This window comes from Anas acuta, chromosome 12 (genome assembly GCF_963932015.1).
Source record: "Anas acuta chromosome 12, bAnaAcu1.1, whole genome shotgun sequence".
In the NCBI taxonomy this organism is placed as follows: Eukaryota; Metazoa; Chordata; class Aves; order Anseriformes; family Anatidae; genus Anas; species Anas acuta.
This window is the reverse complement of record NC_088990.1, coordinates 1,059,074-1,074,694: the sequence shown is the minus strand read 5'-3', so window position 1 is coordinate 1,074,694 and position 15,621 is coordinate 1,059,074. Positions and strand designations below refer to the sequence as shown.

The 15,621-nt window shown below is 50.4% G+C and overlaps 1 protein-coding gene across 1 annotated transcript in view; it reads right to left on the bottom strand.

Annotated features, from left to right (window-relative positions):
* The window catches only part of UACA (uveal autoantigen with coiled-coil domains and ankyrin repeats), a 29,571-nt gene extending 19,266 nt beyond the window's left edge, over positions 1–10,305 (bottom strand). The window contains exon 1 of the mRNA XM_068695198.1: positions 10,146–10,305. Within this exon, the coding sequence (XP_068551299.1) occupies positions 10,146–10,202 (57 nt within the window). The 5' untranslated portion in view covers positions 10,203–10,305. The remainder of the gene's footprint in view (positions 1–10,145) is intronic.
* Positions 10,306–15,621: the final 5,316 nt, after the last annotated feature.

Here is a 15,621-nt window from a genome sequence, read left to right as displayed (position 1 = left end):
GCATCTAAGCCAGGTTTACCTAGGTAAAGGAGAAAATACTGATAAAGAACAAAAAAAAAAAAAAAAAAAAACGCAGCCACTGCTCTGCATCTGTAGAATGGCTTGTATGATGGAGCTGTAGCTGCAGTTATCTTTGTTTCCCGTACTGCAATCACGTTTATATTCTGAGAAATCACAAAGTCTCAGCAATAATTCACTCAGCACAATACTTCCTAAGTGACGTGAAGTAATAAAGACAGGCAGCTACTGAAGTCACACGCGCTGGTGTTTCCTCACCAAGGCGTGCAGTACGGACTGCCGATCGATTCACACACCCATTAGCCTAAAAGCCAACCCAGCCCGGTGACACTGCTGGTCAGGGTAAAAGCCACAGGCACTGCCAGGGGGGTGAGCAGTTGTCCTTGGAGGCCTGACAAGGTTTCCTCTATAAGCTACTTTATTACCCACTTTATATGTTTTATTTAAATACCTTAAACTATACACACGCAGCATCAAGCCGAGTCGCCTATAAATTCAAGCACAGCATATTTCACATCCTCAGAGGAAAGCAATGATGCCTTGCATGTCTGCAGCTGGGTTTAGATTTCCTAGTTGCAGACTTACAGCTCATGCCCACTAGCACAAGCTCACTCAGATGTACACACAACCCCTTACCATAAATTCCTTCTTCCCATTTCATGAGTCTTCTGATTAACAAGACTCTGTGTTTTTTTTTGTTTTGTTTTTAAATTACTATCATCTCAATAGAAACACTTTTTCTTTCATTATAACATCTAAATAACATCATAGGAAACTGACAAAGTCAAATAGTACCAGCTGGCATTTTGCATTTCAGGAAATTTCCCCGCAGTTAGTGTTGTTAAAGACATAATAATTAAAAAGGAATGGCTACAAAATTCAGCCTTCTGCATTTCTGCAGCCGTAAACCACGGCCAGTGATATGAAACCTAAGAAACCTACCGTGTCTTTAGCTGCACAAGAAAACCAACAAGTCATCATAGACCTCGCGGCTCCTTGCTGCCAAAAGCAACCGATTTATCTCGCATCGAGTTACAAACCGCCGCAGCTCAAAGCAGCGAGCCAAGCGGGTTCCCACTTTCAGGAACGGATTCTCTCCGCCGCCCCGAGCTCATTTTGTTCCGTCATCCTTCTCTTAGCTCGGGTCCCCCAGCATGTTTTCTCCGTCTTCAGGATCCTCCTCAGCCTTCATCCCTCAGGAGGACGCGCGTCCCGCCGCCTGCCAGCAAGCCCGCAGCACTCCACCGGCCGCAAGGCTCACCAGTAAATACTGCCCGGCTCCGGAATATCTTGTAAGCGATACGCAGCCAGTCTCATCAGCCCAGATCTATTTTCTGATAATCCACTACTTGATAGCCGGGCGATAGAAAGCAATCGCTATTAATACATTCTCCGCGTGCTCGTGCCGTGAGTAATGCGTGTTGGGTTCAATGCTAACAAACGAGACAAGCACGCACGGAGCTCACTACTGTGTTATGCTCGCAGACACACAAACACTCACTTTAAAATAACAAACACGTTAGTCAAATTAACCGTCAACTGACATCAAGGAAGGCCATACTTATCCCCCACTAATAACACAGAAGGACTGAAATACGAGCAGGAGTAATTTTTTCCCATTCCACCACAAAGCCAAAACCAGAGCCGCGATCAGACTTCAGACAGCTACAACTGCGGAGCAGATGGAATGCGTGATCCTATTTTGACAGAAATGTAACCGATTTTAAATTAGAAAACACACATGCCTGTGCTTTAAAGAAAATCTCCTTTTACAGCGATGGAACCGTTCTGAACAGGACCTGGTTTCGGCTTACTGCTGCTGCCAGCCTGTCTCCCGACTTGTTAAACGAGAAGAGTCACAGAGGCTGTCAAAACATTAAATAGACAGCGTAATGATTAACAGCGGGGAAGATGTCGAGTCTCCTTTCACAAGTTTTAAATTTAAAAGGAGATCTCCCAAGTGCCGTTTTTAGAGGACTAGGTCAGCATTACACGCGATGCACTGTTTAGTCTGCAGGAGACAAACACGGTGCACAGCAAGAAACACCGCACGCACACACACACCCTGTAGGACGCTTGAAAGACTGCAAGCAACTTAAAATAAATGACTCTTCTGAGAAAAGCTGCTACAGGTAATTCATATCTATTCGTATTTGCACAAATTCACCTCCTCCCAGCAACGTTTAAGCTATTCCATGTTATTTGCTGTGAGCAACGGCCCTTTGCCTTATCGCTCTGATGTGTTTCATGAGAGCATCCCAAGACTTCTCTGCAATTGGTGTCTGTGTGACAAAAGTGCTCCAAAAACACCGAGTGACCACCACAACGACCACGTCCTCTCACGAGTTGTCTTCTGACCAGAACCAAGTCTGTCTCCTCACCTAAAAGGAGCATCTTGGGGAAAAAATACACACACTTTACAACTGACAGCAATAGCAAAAAATAAAATAAAATAAAAATCTGAAGTCAGAGTGTGGAGAGAAACCACACAGAGGCCTGCGCCTCCCAGGTGAACCTCTTGTCTCAGGTGTACCCAAGCCAAAGGTTTCTGCCTGCCTGCAGCCATTCCCTGTGACCTGAGGGCTGTGCCTATCCTGTGGCCCCTTGATGCTGAAGATTGTCCCACCAGGGCCTCGACCACGCCAGCCGGCATTGCTGAAGCACATCCTGCTCTGGGGAAGTGCCACTCACTTCCACCACACCACCAGCACCGAGCAGGCCCAGCAAACAGCCTGGCTCCACACCCATCCTGACAGGATTCTTGTCCGAGGCAGCTCCATCTCAGAGGGCTTGAAGGGTGCAAAATAATGAAAATCCAAGTGTGGGGTCAGAGACTACAAACCCCCACACACACCACGCTTAAAGCTCTTAGTTTTCTTGAAGATTTGTGCTGAGCAGGGAACGATTCCCAAAACACTCACCGGCTTTGCTTCCTCGCTCGTCTTTTATCAATGGCAGTTCGACACAGGAATTTTTTGCTTTTCATTCCTGGAGAGCTTATACAGCAAACAAGCATCTATTTAAGTGACAATGTTGCTAATTGCAAAGAAAGATTAAGTCACCACCTAACAAGCACTCGCATTGTGCTGTCAGTGTAACCGACGTGTGGTAAGGCAGACCTGGTTTTGCCCCACCAGACACCATCAGCACAGGGCTCCAGAGGTGCCAAGCTGCCCGACGCACCACCGGGGCCTAGCTAATAATGTCCCTTATCTCACAGGACATTCAGCAGCTCACAAACCCAGCCACTTTCCCTCTCCACAGCCCTTGTCCTGCAGGACCTGGAGCATCCCACAGCACCACCCCACACAGCACACCGCAGAGGCCCAGCCCGAGCATCGCCCATCTCCACTACTCACTGCACAGAGCATGAGGCACAGCACAGGGCCAAAGTCTGTGAGGCTGTGAGATTGCAGCCTTCAGAAACAAGCCTGTTCCTCGCCCTGTCATTACAATTAAGCGTTTAAAGACGAGAAAGCAGCGAGAGCCTGAACAACAGCCACTAGAGGGACTTGTGCTCGGGCACCCCAGGTTGGGTCTGCGTGAAGCCACGCTGGCCTTCCCGTGCTAACGAGGGTAGAGGAAAGGGCACAGGGTACTATCAGCAGTGATAGGCTAAAATATATATAATTTGTACACTGCTGTCGACCAGCAAAGCTAATATTTAAGAACTGTTAATTGTAATAGAATCTATATTTATCACTACATAAATAGCAGAATACTTAGCAGATATGAGCTTGCTGATACTGGACATTTCCCTCTTAAGAAAAAAAAAAAAGGAAAAATAGCAGGAAGAGGCCCTGATGCACGCTATTACTTCACCCACTGTTACCCAAGCGACCCCACTGAGGAATCTGGAGCAAAGAAATTGCTTTGTTAGCGATCCTGATACACAAGAGGAGAGAGCAACACTGGGCTATGGGAACCAACAGGACAGACAAGTGAAGATGCCAAAGCTTTGGAAAGCAGCGTGTAATGACCCCTTATTGCCAGCAGCTCCTCCACGAGTCTTCTCAGCCCAAACACCCCCTGGGTGAAGTTCCAGCAGCTCCCAGGATTTCCTAGGGCAGCAAAGGAAAAGGAACAGCCTTCCCCTGCTGCAGCTTTTAGTACAGAGCTTCCCTTCTGTGCCAGCTGCCGTTGTTCTCCCAGCTAACAACCCATTCACTCAGACATGACAACAGCCATTGATCGCGACACCACACAGCCTGCAGTGCCACTCACTTTACCTCGTTTTGGGCACAGGTAGCCCCACAATGCACATCACATACCCACCACCTCAGCTGCACCTTGCACAGCTGCAGCACCCTAATTATTCCATGCATGTCAATGAGATCATACTTCTAAGCTTCCCCAATATCATCTTTAGATACCTTTAAAAAAGCTTCTCCGTAATGAAATGTTTTGCTAACGCTATGAATTAACTAACAGCATCCATCTAAACTTCACTGCCTGTCCCCTCCATCCCCATCCTGCGTGTGCTGTTAGCACAAGGCCAACAGTCCCTTCCCCAAATAAACCTCGAGCAAGGTTACCAGCAGTGCTGCCCCATCGCAGACCAACATTACCACCAGCCCCACACAACTTGAGCTGAAAACTGAATTGGGTCTGTAAGAGGCTAAAAAATACTTGAGCACACAACAGGCCGGCAGCTGGTTAGTTCTCTGGCCACACTCTTACTGGGGTTTTCCTCCCCCCTTATAGAAAGGTCAAGGAATAAGACAATAGACCCTCAAAGACCACAGCATGCATTTTTCACTTTTTCAATTATTTGGACAGTAGATTAGATTAATGATAGCATAACAAACATTTATGAGTGTGTAAGACCACTAAGACAGCCGGTTGCCACCACCGACTTAAAAACACTGAGACTGCATTTCGCTCACCTTAACAGTGTGGCATAAATACTGTGATTTTTTCCTGTTGTGGTGGTGGGCTTTTTTTTTTTTTTTTTTTTAATAGGAAAAACACAGAGTTGCTGGGCTGGGTGGGCAGGAGCAGAGCTGATCATGTCTCATCCCAGCACAAGGAAACCATTAGGACCTCGAAGCCGGGAGGAGAAAGATTTAATTTGCTTCCTTTCGCAGCCTTTGATCAGCTAGGCCAGGCCATGAAAGCCCTGATCTGTTCAAGCCCTTGTTTAAAAACCATTCACAGCATTCAAGAACATAGGTGATGGCAGCATGCTAACAAAATGAGAAGTCCCAACTGTGAGCTGCTGGAAAGCGAGGCAGATGCAACACTGCTTTCTTCCATTTGTGCATCACAGCACATTACAGTCTTACCACAAAGCTAACAAATGCACAAGTTAACTGGCTGCTGAGACAGCAGTACTGCTCAGGAAACTTCCACCTGAAACGGGAATTGCTCATCCTGGATCTCCTCTGCCCACGGAGCTGCACAAACCAACTGTGTAAATGCACAGCTCATTTAAAGAGAGCACGCAGCAGCAGCCACATAACTGCTTCCCAAACACCAGCTGTAATTCACAGCCCTTCTTAAACCTTTCAGCCCGAAAGCTGACATAAACCTATGAAAGCGAACACAGCTTCCTGTCACCACCGAGCTAGGCAGATAATCCTATTAACGAAAAAAAAATAACAAAGGGAGGGAGCACATCCTCTAATGCCATTAGCGCTTGACTTAAGCGCATAACGCCCCGAGGAGCGAAGAGCTCTGGCAAAAACACGGCCACCACTATTTGCAGCCAGTGGTCACACCTACACGAATGTTCCCATAAGCTCCCTAGAGAAAATACAGAGATCATACTTTTACATGAATAGTTATGAAACTAAAACTGCAATTTTTGATGTCTCTGAAGACTGTTTAGAAATAGCAATTACAAGAAATTAAAAAAAAAAAAAAGAACCTAAAAACGATCAGTTTTAGGGCACTGTCACGAGAGAATCGCTTCCCCAGCTGAGGCTCTAGGCAGTTTTCCTGCAGGGAAAGGAAGGAGCCCGCTGATACAGGAGAGTTACTCCAAGATGCACCCCCGTCAGAGAGGAGAGCAGAGCCGGCACAGCACGCCTATCAGCGCGCACACTTCATCTTCCTGCTCATTTTACAGAGGTCAGAGTACATTTGTGATTAAAATGAACATTTAGACAGACACGCCCTGTGATTTCACATGGCACAAAAGGACTATTGCCTTTGAAGTAATTTCATTTATTTGAAAACCACAGAGCCTAAAAATAGTTTTAACAGCCAAACCTTCTCCTCTGCCTTTGAGGGGGACGTTCACCAGGTGTAGCTGGAATGGAAAATGGAAAGCACGGCACTTTATATTTTATAAGCATATCTTGCTTATCAGCACGTGTGTTTTCATATAAAAACGTTCTGGATTTTAGGACTGCGGGAGGAAGATGTGCTGTTGAGTCTGCACGAGGGGAGGATCGGACCCAGCCTGAGCACGGAGCTCGTCTCACCCAGCAGGTTCCCACACGCAGCACGTTATGTTATCACCTCGTTTACCGCAATTTCTCCATCTATGGAAGAATTATTGAATGCTACAAAATGGGTGAGGCTTAGTCTAAATAGCGATCAAACCCAACAGCATTCCCAGTACCGCTCCGTTTGCACGCTTCTCTCCAAATGCTCACGTTGAGAACTTTTATTAACAGCTGTGTTGTTTTATGACTTGTTTAAATATAACTGCATCCTGTAATTAACGTAACAAAGTCATCTAACAGAGCAGCTTAATGGAAAACAAATAGCAAGCATCTAAAATCTTAATGTAGACATTTTACCCAATTCTGAAGGCATTTTCATTCCCACTACAAGTTCGCATATCCAAGGTATCAAGCAATTATTTGAACCTACTTCTACCAAGACATGCAACATGTCAAATACTCTTCTCAAAAATGCCTTAAGGGCTCTGAAGCTGTGCCAGGTACTAGGTCCCTAACAGCAGAACCACCTTCTCTCCTTTCCACAAGGCTTCTGGGGTAGGGGGAAAAACCACCAGCATCGAGCACAGCGGCACGCGAGCTGCAGTGGAAGCATCGAAGGACTCTGCACACAACTCCAGAAGGATGCTAAGTCTGCTAAAATAACAATAAAATAAATATATATATATTTTTTTTTAATAATGCAACTTCCTGGCGTCTCACTGTCCACAACACATAACCTAACATAACTTTGTCAATAATACACCCTCAATCTCTGCGCCCCGAGATACAGAGCAGCCTGGGCACTGCTAAAAGCAACCAGAAAAGCCAGGGGTTCAGCAGCTGCATCTCAAAACAGCCTGGTAAGAGCAGTTTTGGAGGCACAATCCCACCTGTAACAAAGCATCAGAGAATACCAAGAACACCACGCCACTGACTTGGCCCTGTTCGGTCACCACCCAGTGATGGAAGGCTGGGATGGTACCGGTCAATCAGGTGCCATAAGCCTGCTAAAAAATATCAATATTTAGTGCTAGCGATGGAGCACAGCATAAGCTCTATCTGAGCAGCAGGTCAGATGAACTCGAAATGGATTCGTCAAAAGATGACCTTGGTTGAGGAATTTTGTCTGCAGGTCAGACAAGGACATTCATGCAGGAACTCCCTGAACCTCCAGTTTTTTAGCTTTTCTTTTTAATTGCTGCATTCCAAAGTGATAAAGCACAAACACTCCTTTCTAAAGCAGCCTGAAAATGACAATGCACCTGCACGCAGGCTGCAGCACACAGCTTTTGCTGAACCACAAATTGCCATTCCTCCCCCTGCTCGCGTTTCTCCACGCCGACCGCAAACATCACAGAGCCGAGCACATGGCTCTATTTAACTAGATGCAAATGAAGCACAAAGTTTTTCCAAGGAATGCACACGTTAGCACGAGCCTTAATAAAGCTTCCCGGAACCCAAACATCCCCTACAGAATAACCGCATTCAGCCTAGGAGCTGACATTTGAATATTACAACGTTGTTAATTCTTGGCCGTGTTGCCCGAGGATGGCACCGTAAAGCCGTGCGAGGCTGCACGCAGGGGTCAGGGCAGCAGGGAGGAATAACTTTGCCCTGGCCAGCAGCAGCCACGCTGGAAAAATTCTGCTGACCAGCCCCAGCACTGTCATCAGTGTGGCTGGTGAGAGCTGCTCCGTCTGTGCACGGGGCAGAGCAGTGACACAAAGCCATCAGTCTCATTTCCAGGCCGATGTGTGCCAGCAGCAGCAGCTGCCTTTATTTCAGGTAACCATCAGCCATCATCACACCAGACAAGTGCTCAGATGCCTACCTTGTTTTTTTTGTTTTTTTTTTTTTTTTTTTTTTTTCCAAAACAGCTTCCACTAATTACACGCTACCTTCAGCTTTTATGGATATATTTAAAAATAAAGAAATAAATCGGTTCTCCTGGAGGAAAAAGGACTGATAGGAGTTTCCGCATGGTTTTAATCTGCTCGTTCTCATCACGTGCAGGGCTCCATGCAGCACTGACACTACCCGAGGTGCATCCCAGGCACCCATCTCACGCCGTGTCCGAGCGCAGCACTCCCAGGGTTGCTGCTCGTGGTGTGGATTCAGCTCCGCAGCCACCCGCAGAAGCCCTTTGTGGCTGCTTCCTAAGTGGGTTTAACAAGAAAAACCTCAAAGAAAGAAGCAGGCAACACTCCTCCACAGCACTGACGGTGCTGAGCAGGCTGCTCCGATCATCTCCCAGGCACCATCAGCCAGCTGGAGCTGGCAACACCAGGTAATTCCTTTTTCAGGCGTACCAGCCTGGGTAATGGTGGGACCGACAATTACCCTGCTGCTTTTCGTGGCTTTCCTCCACCACGAGGCAGGACACAAAGATCTCCCAAAAGATCACCACCAGAAAAGCGCAGGGCACGGAATTGTTACCTTAACCTGGAAGGAAGCGTGATGAAGGGACCGAGCTTCTCCTACATCCCCAGGAAACAGCCCTGGGTGGGGACAGAGAGGGATGAAGTTCCCAAAATGGACAACTCTTTCCCCAGCAGTTTCCATCCACCCAGCACACCCCCTCCCAGTGCCAGCAGCAGGCCCGGGGTCTATCCACACACCCCCTCCAGCACCCACACATTGGGATGGGAATTATTTTCCATTTTTTTTTTCTATTTTTTCCATTATTTTCCAATTATTTTCCCATCCCAATGTGTGGGTGCTGGAGGGGGTGTAGGAGTAATTTCGGTTCTTGGAGGAGCTGAGCCTGACCAAACCCGCTGTGAAAGGGAGGCCTGCGGAGCCCTCACCTCCTCATGGGCTGCTGCCGCCTAATTACCGTGGGCTTACTCCATGAAGCACTAACGAGGAACCAGGGGCAGCCCACACATCACTAATTATCATCACAGACTCCTGAATCACCCCCGGCACAGCCAGGTTCCTGGACGCGGAGCAGCAGCATTTTGGGGACTGCCAGCATCCCAAAAAGCCCTCACGCCACCCCCCCTGCCCAGCAGCGGGCTGGGGACAGGGCCCAGGCAATAATAAGGGGGGGGGTCCCGGTGCATGGGGGGGGGTCCCAGTGGGTGAAGGGGCACGAGGTGGGCACCCCAAAATTGAGGGCACCTGAAGGGATGAGCCAGGAACAGGCAGGGCACGGGGTGGGATGACCCCAAATGGGGTTTGGGGAGGTGCAGGCACATGGGGGGGGGGAGGGCAGTGGGGGGGGGGGGGGCAGGGGGCTGAGGGTGCCCTGCACAGGGCAGAGCCTTCATGGAGGGTATGGCCATGGGGAGAAATAAATAAAAATGGGGGAAAAGGAAATGATAAAGGGAAAAATTAAATAGTAAAGGGGGGAAATTAAATGAAATGGGGGGGGAATTAAATGAAATGGGGGGGGAATTAAATAGTAAGGGGGAGGGAAATGAAATAAAAGAGGGGGAGAAATTAATAAAAGGGGGGAAAAATTAATAAAATAGGTGAGAAATGAAATAAAATGGGGGGGAAATTAATAAAATAGGGGGGAAATTAATAAAATAGGGGGGAAATTAATAAAATGGGGGGGAAATTAATAAAATAGGGGGGAAATGAAATAAAATAGGGGGGAAATGAAATAAAATACGGGAGAAATTAATAAAATAAGGAGGAAATTAAATAAAATAGAGAAAATCAAAACCAACTCGCCGCAGCCCCGCTCGCAGCCCGTGCCCCCCCGCCCCGCGGGGTGCCCCCACGCACCGTGCTGCCCGCGATGACGGCCTCGTGCTTCCTCAGCCGGGACTTGAGGCTCTTCATGGCGAGGCCCCGGCGGGCGGCGACCCCCGGCCCCGCTCCGCGCCCCCAGCCCCGGCTCCTGCCCCCCCCCCCGCGCCGCCGCCGCCGCCGCCGCGGCCGGGACAGGATCGCGCCCCCCCCGCCCCCCGCCGCGCCACCCCTACCCCTTCGCCCCGCCCCCCCAGGGCGTCGCAGCCAATCGGCGCCCACCCGCGCGGGAGCTGCGGCCAATGGGGAGGCGGAGAGAGGGGAGGGACTTCCTCGTTTTAAAGGGGCCGGAGCGCAGGGAGGGAGGCAGGGAGAGGAGGGCAGGGGAGGAGCGGGGAGGGGAGGAACCGCCCGGCCGCCAGGGGGCGCGCGCGCGGAGGGGACCCTGAGGGGACCCTGAGGGGACCCTGAGGGGACCCTGAGGGGACCCTGAGGGGCTTTGGGGGGACGCTGCCCCCTCTCACCACACACTTCCAGTTCCCTCGTCCTGGGAGCAGCTCCCTCAGTTTGGTCACGGCTTCGTTCAGCCTGAGCCATGTTTAATGTTTTATTTTCATCGCCTTTCTCCCAGCCCTGACACGCACTGGGGAGCTGAAGGGCCTGCGTGTTATTTAATTACAAGTCGGGCTGTGTTGAAACACCAAAACCTCGCTTATTGTGGTGGGATTAGAAAAATCCAATCGATACATGTCTCCCTCTAATAAATGTGCAAGGCGAGCGCCGGCGCTCTTTAATCAACTCAGGCAAAACGTATATTTAAACACAAATTTCTTTCTAGACGGCCTGTGTAGAAGGAAAAACCATCGATGTCTGTAAATACACACCGGAGAAGCCCAAAGACTGTGGCTGAGTTGGACCCCGCAGCCACACGTGTGGTTGGGAGGGACTGGCAGGCTCCTCACCAAAACCCTTCCCAGCAAGTCCCCCCCAGCCCAGCCTCGGCTGAAAGGCCCAGGTTTAAACTCTTCAGAGGAAAGGTGTTGGTGCCCCGAGTGCTGTGTGGCGCTGTCAGGGCTCTCCACCCTGAGGAGCTGCCCTTTGATGCGGCCTCCATCCTGCAGCCACCTCCCTCAGCCCCTGGCACCTCCAGCCCCACGCGTTCGGGTCAGACTCCGAGAGCGGCTTCCCCTCGGAGAAATTAACGCCTTTGGACACCTCTCTGTCATGCAGACAGCGCTCATGCTGCCCTCGGAGGCTTGCAAGTCCCCTTTGAAGCCTGGTTCCTACCAGCACAGCCAGGTCTTGCCCTCCTGTTGCTGCTAGCACAGGAACCTGATTGTGCCCGGCACAGCTCGAAGCAACCCAACTGGTAAAATGACAGCAGCAGCTGGGAGCTGCTGAGATCAGGATTCCCCTGGTGTTCCCTACCCATGGCAATACAAGCAGTGGTTTCCTTCAGCCAGCCAAAAGTACAAAAGCAAATTCCTAGAGGGCACCAAGGCGCAGCTCCCCAAAGGGGTGTTTGCATGAGGATTTGAGCAAACAGGGCCAAGGAACATTCATGTGCACTGACGAATCCAGGCAGAAAGTTAAGCCCCATCACCGGCACCGGTCTAGCCTGGGGCAGATGAACTGGTTTGAGTTCTTCAAATCAGTTCTTCAAACCTTCAAATCTGAGTTGTTGCAGGATATGGTTGGTTCATTAAAAAGATGTTTAAATTACCAAGAGATTCAGCTTCCCAAAATATCCGAGTTTTGGGACCAAACTAACAGCAGAAGCTTTCTCCTCCTTCCACCAACTTCGTGTTGTTTAATGGAAGCTCCTTCTGAATGGCTCCAGTAAGAGGGAAATCGGAATTTTAAAAATAACTCCTTGCTATCATTTCAGTGCCGAGACACTGCGCGTAGCCGTTCCAAGTGCCTCGCCACTTCCAGAGCAATTCCCTGTCCACAGATAACCACGCACAGGGATGCGTTTGCACCAACCAGCTGGGTCTCTGCTCTTTTGAAGGCTCAGCAGCTACCGCATTACGATGGCATCTGCCTTGTCAACCAGCTTCCTCCTGCTGGAGTCAGCCGCAGTGATGCCTGTCACAGTCACACCGCGTTTCTCCAAGCCAGCTCTGTGCAGGGGAAAGCAGTGAGCCAGAGCAGCCTGAGCAGAGCCTGCCTGATTTTTTTTAATTTTTTTTTTGACTCCTGTCAAAGCAGAAAGCTCCCCACGCGAACACCATCTTTCAGCCCTAGTGCCGCATGTATCAGCACGGAACAAGATGTTTCATGTTAAATTACCGGGGGCTGACTTGTGCATTTGACTGGCAGCCAGGCTGTACCGATTCAGGAGGGCACCCAGCTGATCTCGCTGTCTCAGCAGCACGCACTGCAGCTCTCGCCCTGCCTCGCCAGCCCAAGCAGGGCCCTCGCAGTGCCGATGTCCATGCTCTAGCCCTTCCCCTGGCCACAATCCCAGTAATTTTCCCAGGTTCCGGCCACGATGACTACAGCTTTTTTCTCACTTTTCTCCCCAAATGAATTCAAGCTGCTGCTGCTGAGATTTTTGGCAGGTAGCTCCCAGTACATCACCCCTCTCCACAGCCCATCCCTCTCTCTGCCTATTAGCTAGACGCATCCTCGCTTATCCTGCAGTGTGCTCTCACCATCGCTGTTACTGCTTCTTGGCTCCTGTCACCTCGTTCCCCACTTGTCTGGCCAGACTTCCTCGCAGCTCTCGGCTGTGAGCGAGACAAGCCAACACAAGCCAATCTGCTGGGGCTTGTATTTGCTTTGCTCGGGCACAACCAGCAGAGCACAACCTGGGGGCGGTGAGATAAGGTCACTTCACTGCTGACAAACGGGGACCAAATGGGAACGTGCAGCTCCTGCTGGGTGTTTGTTCCACTCTCTTCCCAATTCCGTGTCATTTATTTCTTTCTGTGTGACTTCAAACCACAGGTTTCTTTGGAGCAATGGCTGGTGCTGGCTGTATGCCTGCTTGTACATGGATGTACAGCTTGGTGGACATCCTCTAGCTGCTCGTGCATCAGTGATGCTGTGCACACCACAGCCTTTATGCCACCGTGCTGCCACGGGTGCTCAGCGCTGGGATCATCAAACTACTGCTGAGCACGGCAGGACTGTTAGCGTTAGGTCAGAGGTTGGACTCAATGATCTTGAGGTCTCTTCCAACCTAGAAATTCTGTGATTCTGTGATTCTGTGACTGCACACAGCGATGCACACTTGGTGCCATTTCAGGAACCATGGCTAAAGTTTGACCTCAGCAAGCTGCTCGTGTAGCTCAGAAGCTATCACACTCTGGATCTGTTCAAGAGTTTCATTTTTTTTGTGACAGTCTTTGCATCCTGCAGCACAACAAAGGGTGTATTTATTCCAGCAATGTTTGTGTGATACGTACGGGGCTAATGGCACACACAAGTTGCTGGCTGGCCTTCTAACAGGCCTGGAATCTAATTAATCTCTGGCAGGTTCCCGTGAAATAGAAGCAGTGTTGGCCTGCACATCTAGCAGTCAAGACAAACTAATTGGAGCCAAGCTGTACAGTGAGAACGGAGGAAGGAACGGCTGCACCACGGTGGAGGCTTGTCAGAGCAGCACGCTGCCAAGGTCTGTTTCTGCTCTATTGGAAGAGCAACATTTATGCAATGCTCCCAGCCAGAGTTCAAAGAGAAATATTTGAATCAATTGCAAACCAGCACAAAGCTTGTGGTCACACACTCCACAAATGTAGGCGACACCGACTTTGGGTTTATGAGCAGGACAGACAGCCGAGCAGCAGTCCTGCACGTGGACCGGGACTCCCAGGCCCCTGCGTGCACCCAGTGGTGCCTCCCGCAGGGAGCACCCTCTAAGCAGACCACTACGTGGCAACGTGTCACCAAAAAGCTGCATCTCAGCAGGCTTTGCTTCGCAGGTATTTTATCAGACAGAAAAACAGATTGGTCGGAATACGTTACACTCCTCCAGGCATTCGGCTTATCAGTCAGTTTGTTAACGGGACACAAAAATCAAACCCCAACCTGACTGAGAGGGGAACACGCTCCTCGCTACTTCTGTTGGGGTCACTGAAGTCCCCAGCCCATGCCTTCATCACTTGCTGCCTTAATCCCCCAGATAAATTAACCTCCATGCCAAGCACCTGCAGGGAGGAGGATATAATTTTATCCTCCTTTGCTGTTGAGCCCATGAGGAGCCACAGTCTCTGCTAGGATACAGCAAGCCCTTGCTCTGCGAGCCCTTCTTACACCCTGCCTGTGCCCAGGCTGGCGGCCAGGACGCAGCGTGCCTGAGAGGCTCCTGGGGATGGAGGAGCCACAGCCACGGAGAATTTCTGCCAGGCACTGGGAAATGTTGTACAACACACAGCCAATGCGATGCAGGGTCTGCGCTTTCCACTTGTTTCACACTCCTTTTGTTTTGGACTCCAAGAAAAGGCGAGGGGAGGAAGCACATTTAGACGGAAACCTTGCAGCCAGGGTTTGCACGCTGTGCTCCTGAACCTGCCTGGCACGGCGCCGCGCTTAGGAAAAAAAAAATGTTTTAGGAAAAAACAAAATGTGTGCCAGCCTCTGGGGAGCCCACTTTGACAAAAGCTCAGCCGCCAGCCTGGCTGCTCTCACTGCTTCCTCGTGGCTGTGTCAGAGCACCCGGCTGTCCCGGGAGGCAGCGAGCCTGGCCACGAGGCACAGCACCCAGCCCGGGCACGAGACCATGCATGTCACGAGCAGCTCCCAGCACACAGCAGCAGGAGCAGTGGGAATGGGAACAGGTGGGAAGCGACTTTCCAAAGCCATATATCAGGTCAGAGGTGGGTGTGGAAACTATGCGCTGCCTACCAACTAAACAGCCAAGAGAACAGGATGTCCCGAGTGTTCCTTACTGATTCAAGAACACCCCAGAAGGAGATAACACCCCGAAGGCAGGGAATCTGCTTTGGCAGTGGGGGAAGGCAGGGACCGAAGAGCTCCTCAGCCTTCCCCATGCACGTGCAGAAAGTGGCTGCAGCTCTCGTGGCTGCGTGGGACTCTGGCTCCGGCTGTAAGGGGAGGGTTTTGAAATCCAGCTGGGGAAGGTGAACATGTAAAAGCATCTCATCTTGGCTGTCCAAGCCTTGCTGAGCACCTCTGCTGCGCAGAGAGAGCAAATATGTTCTCGGAGAAGTGAAATTGTTGAGATTGGGCAACAGCACTGACAGACAGCCAGTAAAGCTGGGAAGTTGGTAGCCCTGTGGTCCATGGCATGTACGGTAAATTGTATTAACTGGGCAGCACGGGTGTAAGGGAGGTGAACTGCCAAATGAAACTAAGGGCGATGGATCAGGTACCGAGTACAGCACTGTGAGCACTCCCTGATGAGCAGTGTGTCCCCGGGGGCTTTCGGCAGCAAGCCAACAGGGAGGGCTGGGGGCTTTCTACCAGGGGTCCCATCCCTCTGTGGGACCCTGTGCTTGTGGGGCCTCCAGCCCTGGTGCTGGCCCTGGCGGGGAACACCAGGGAC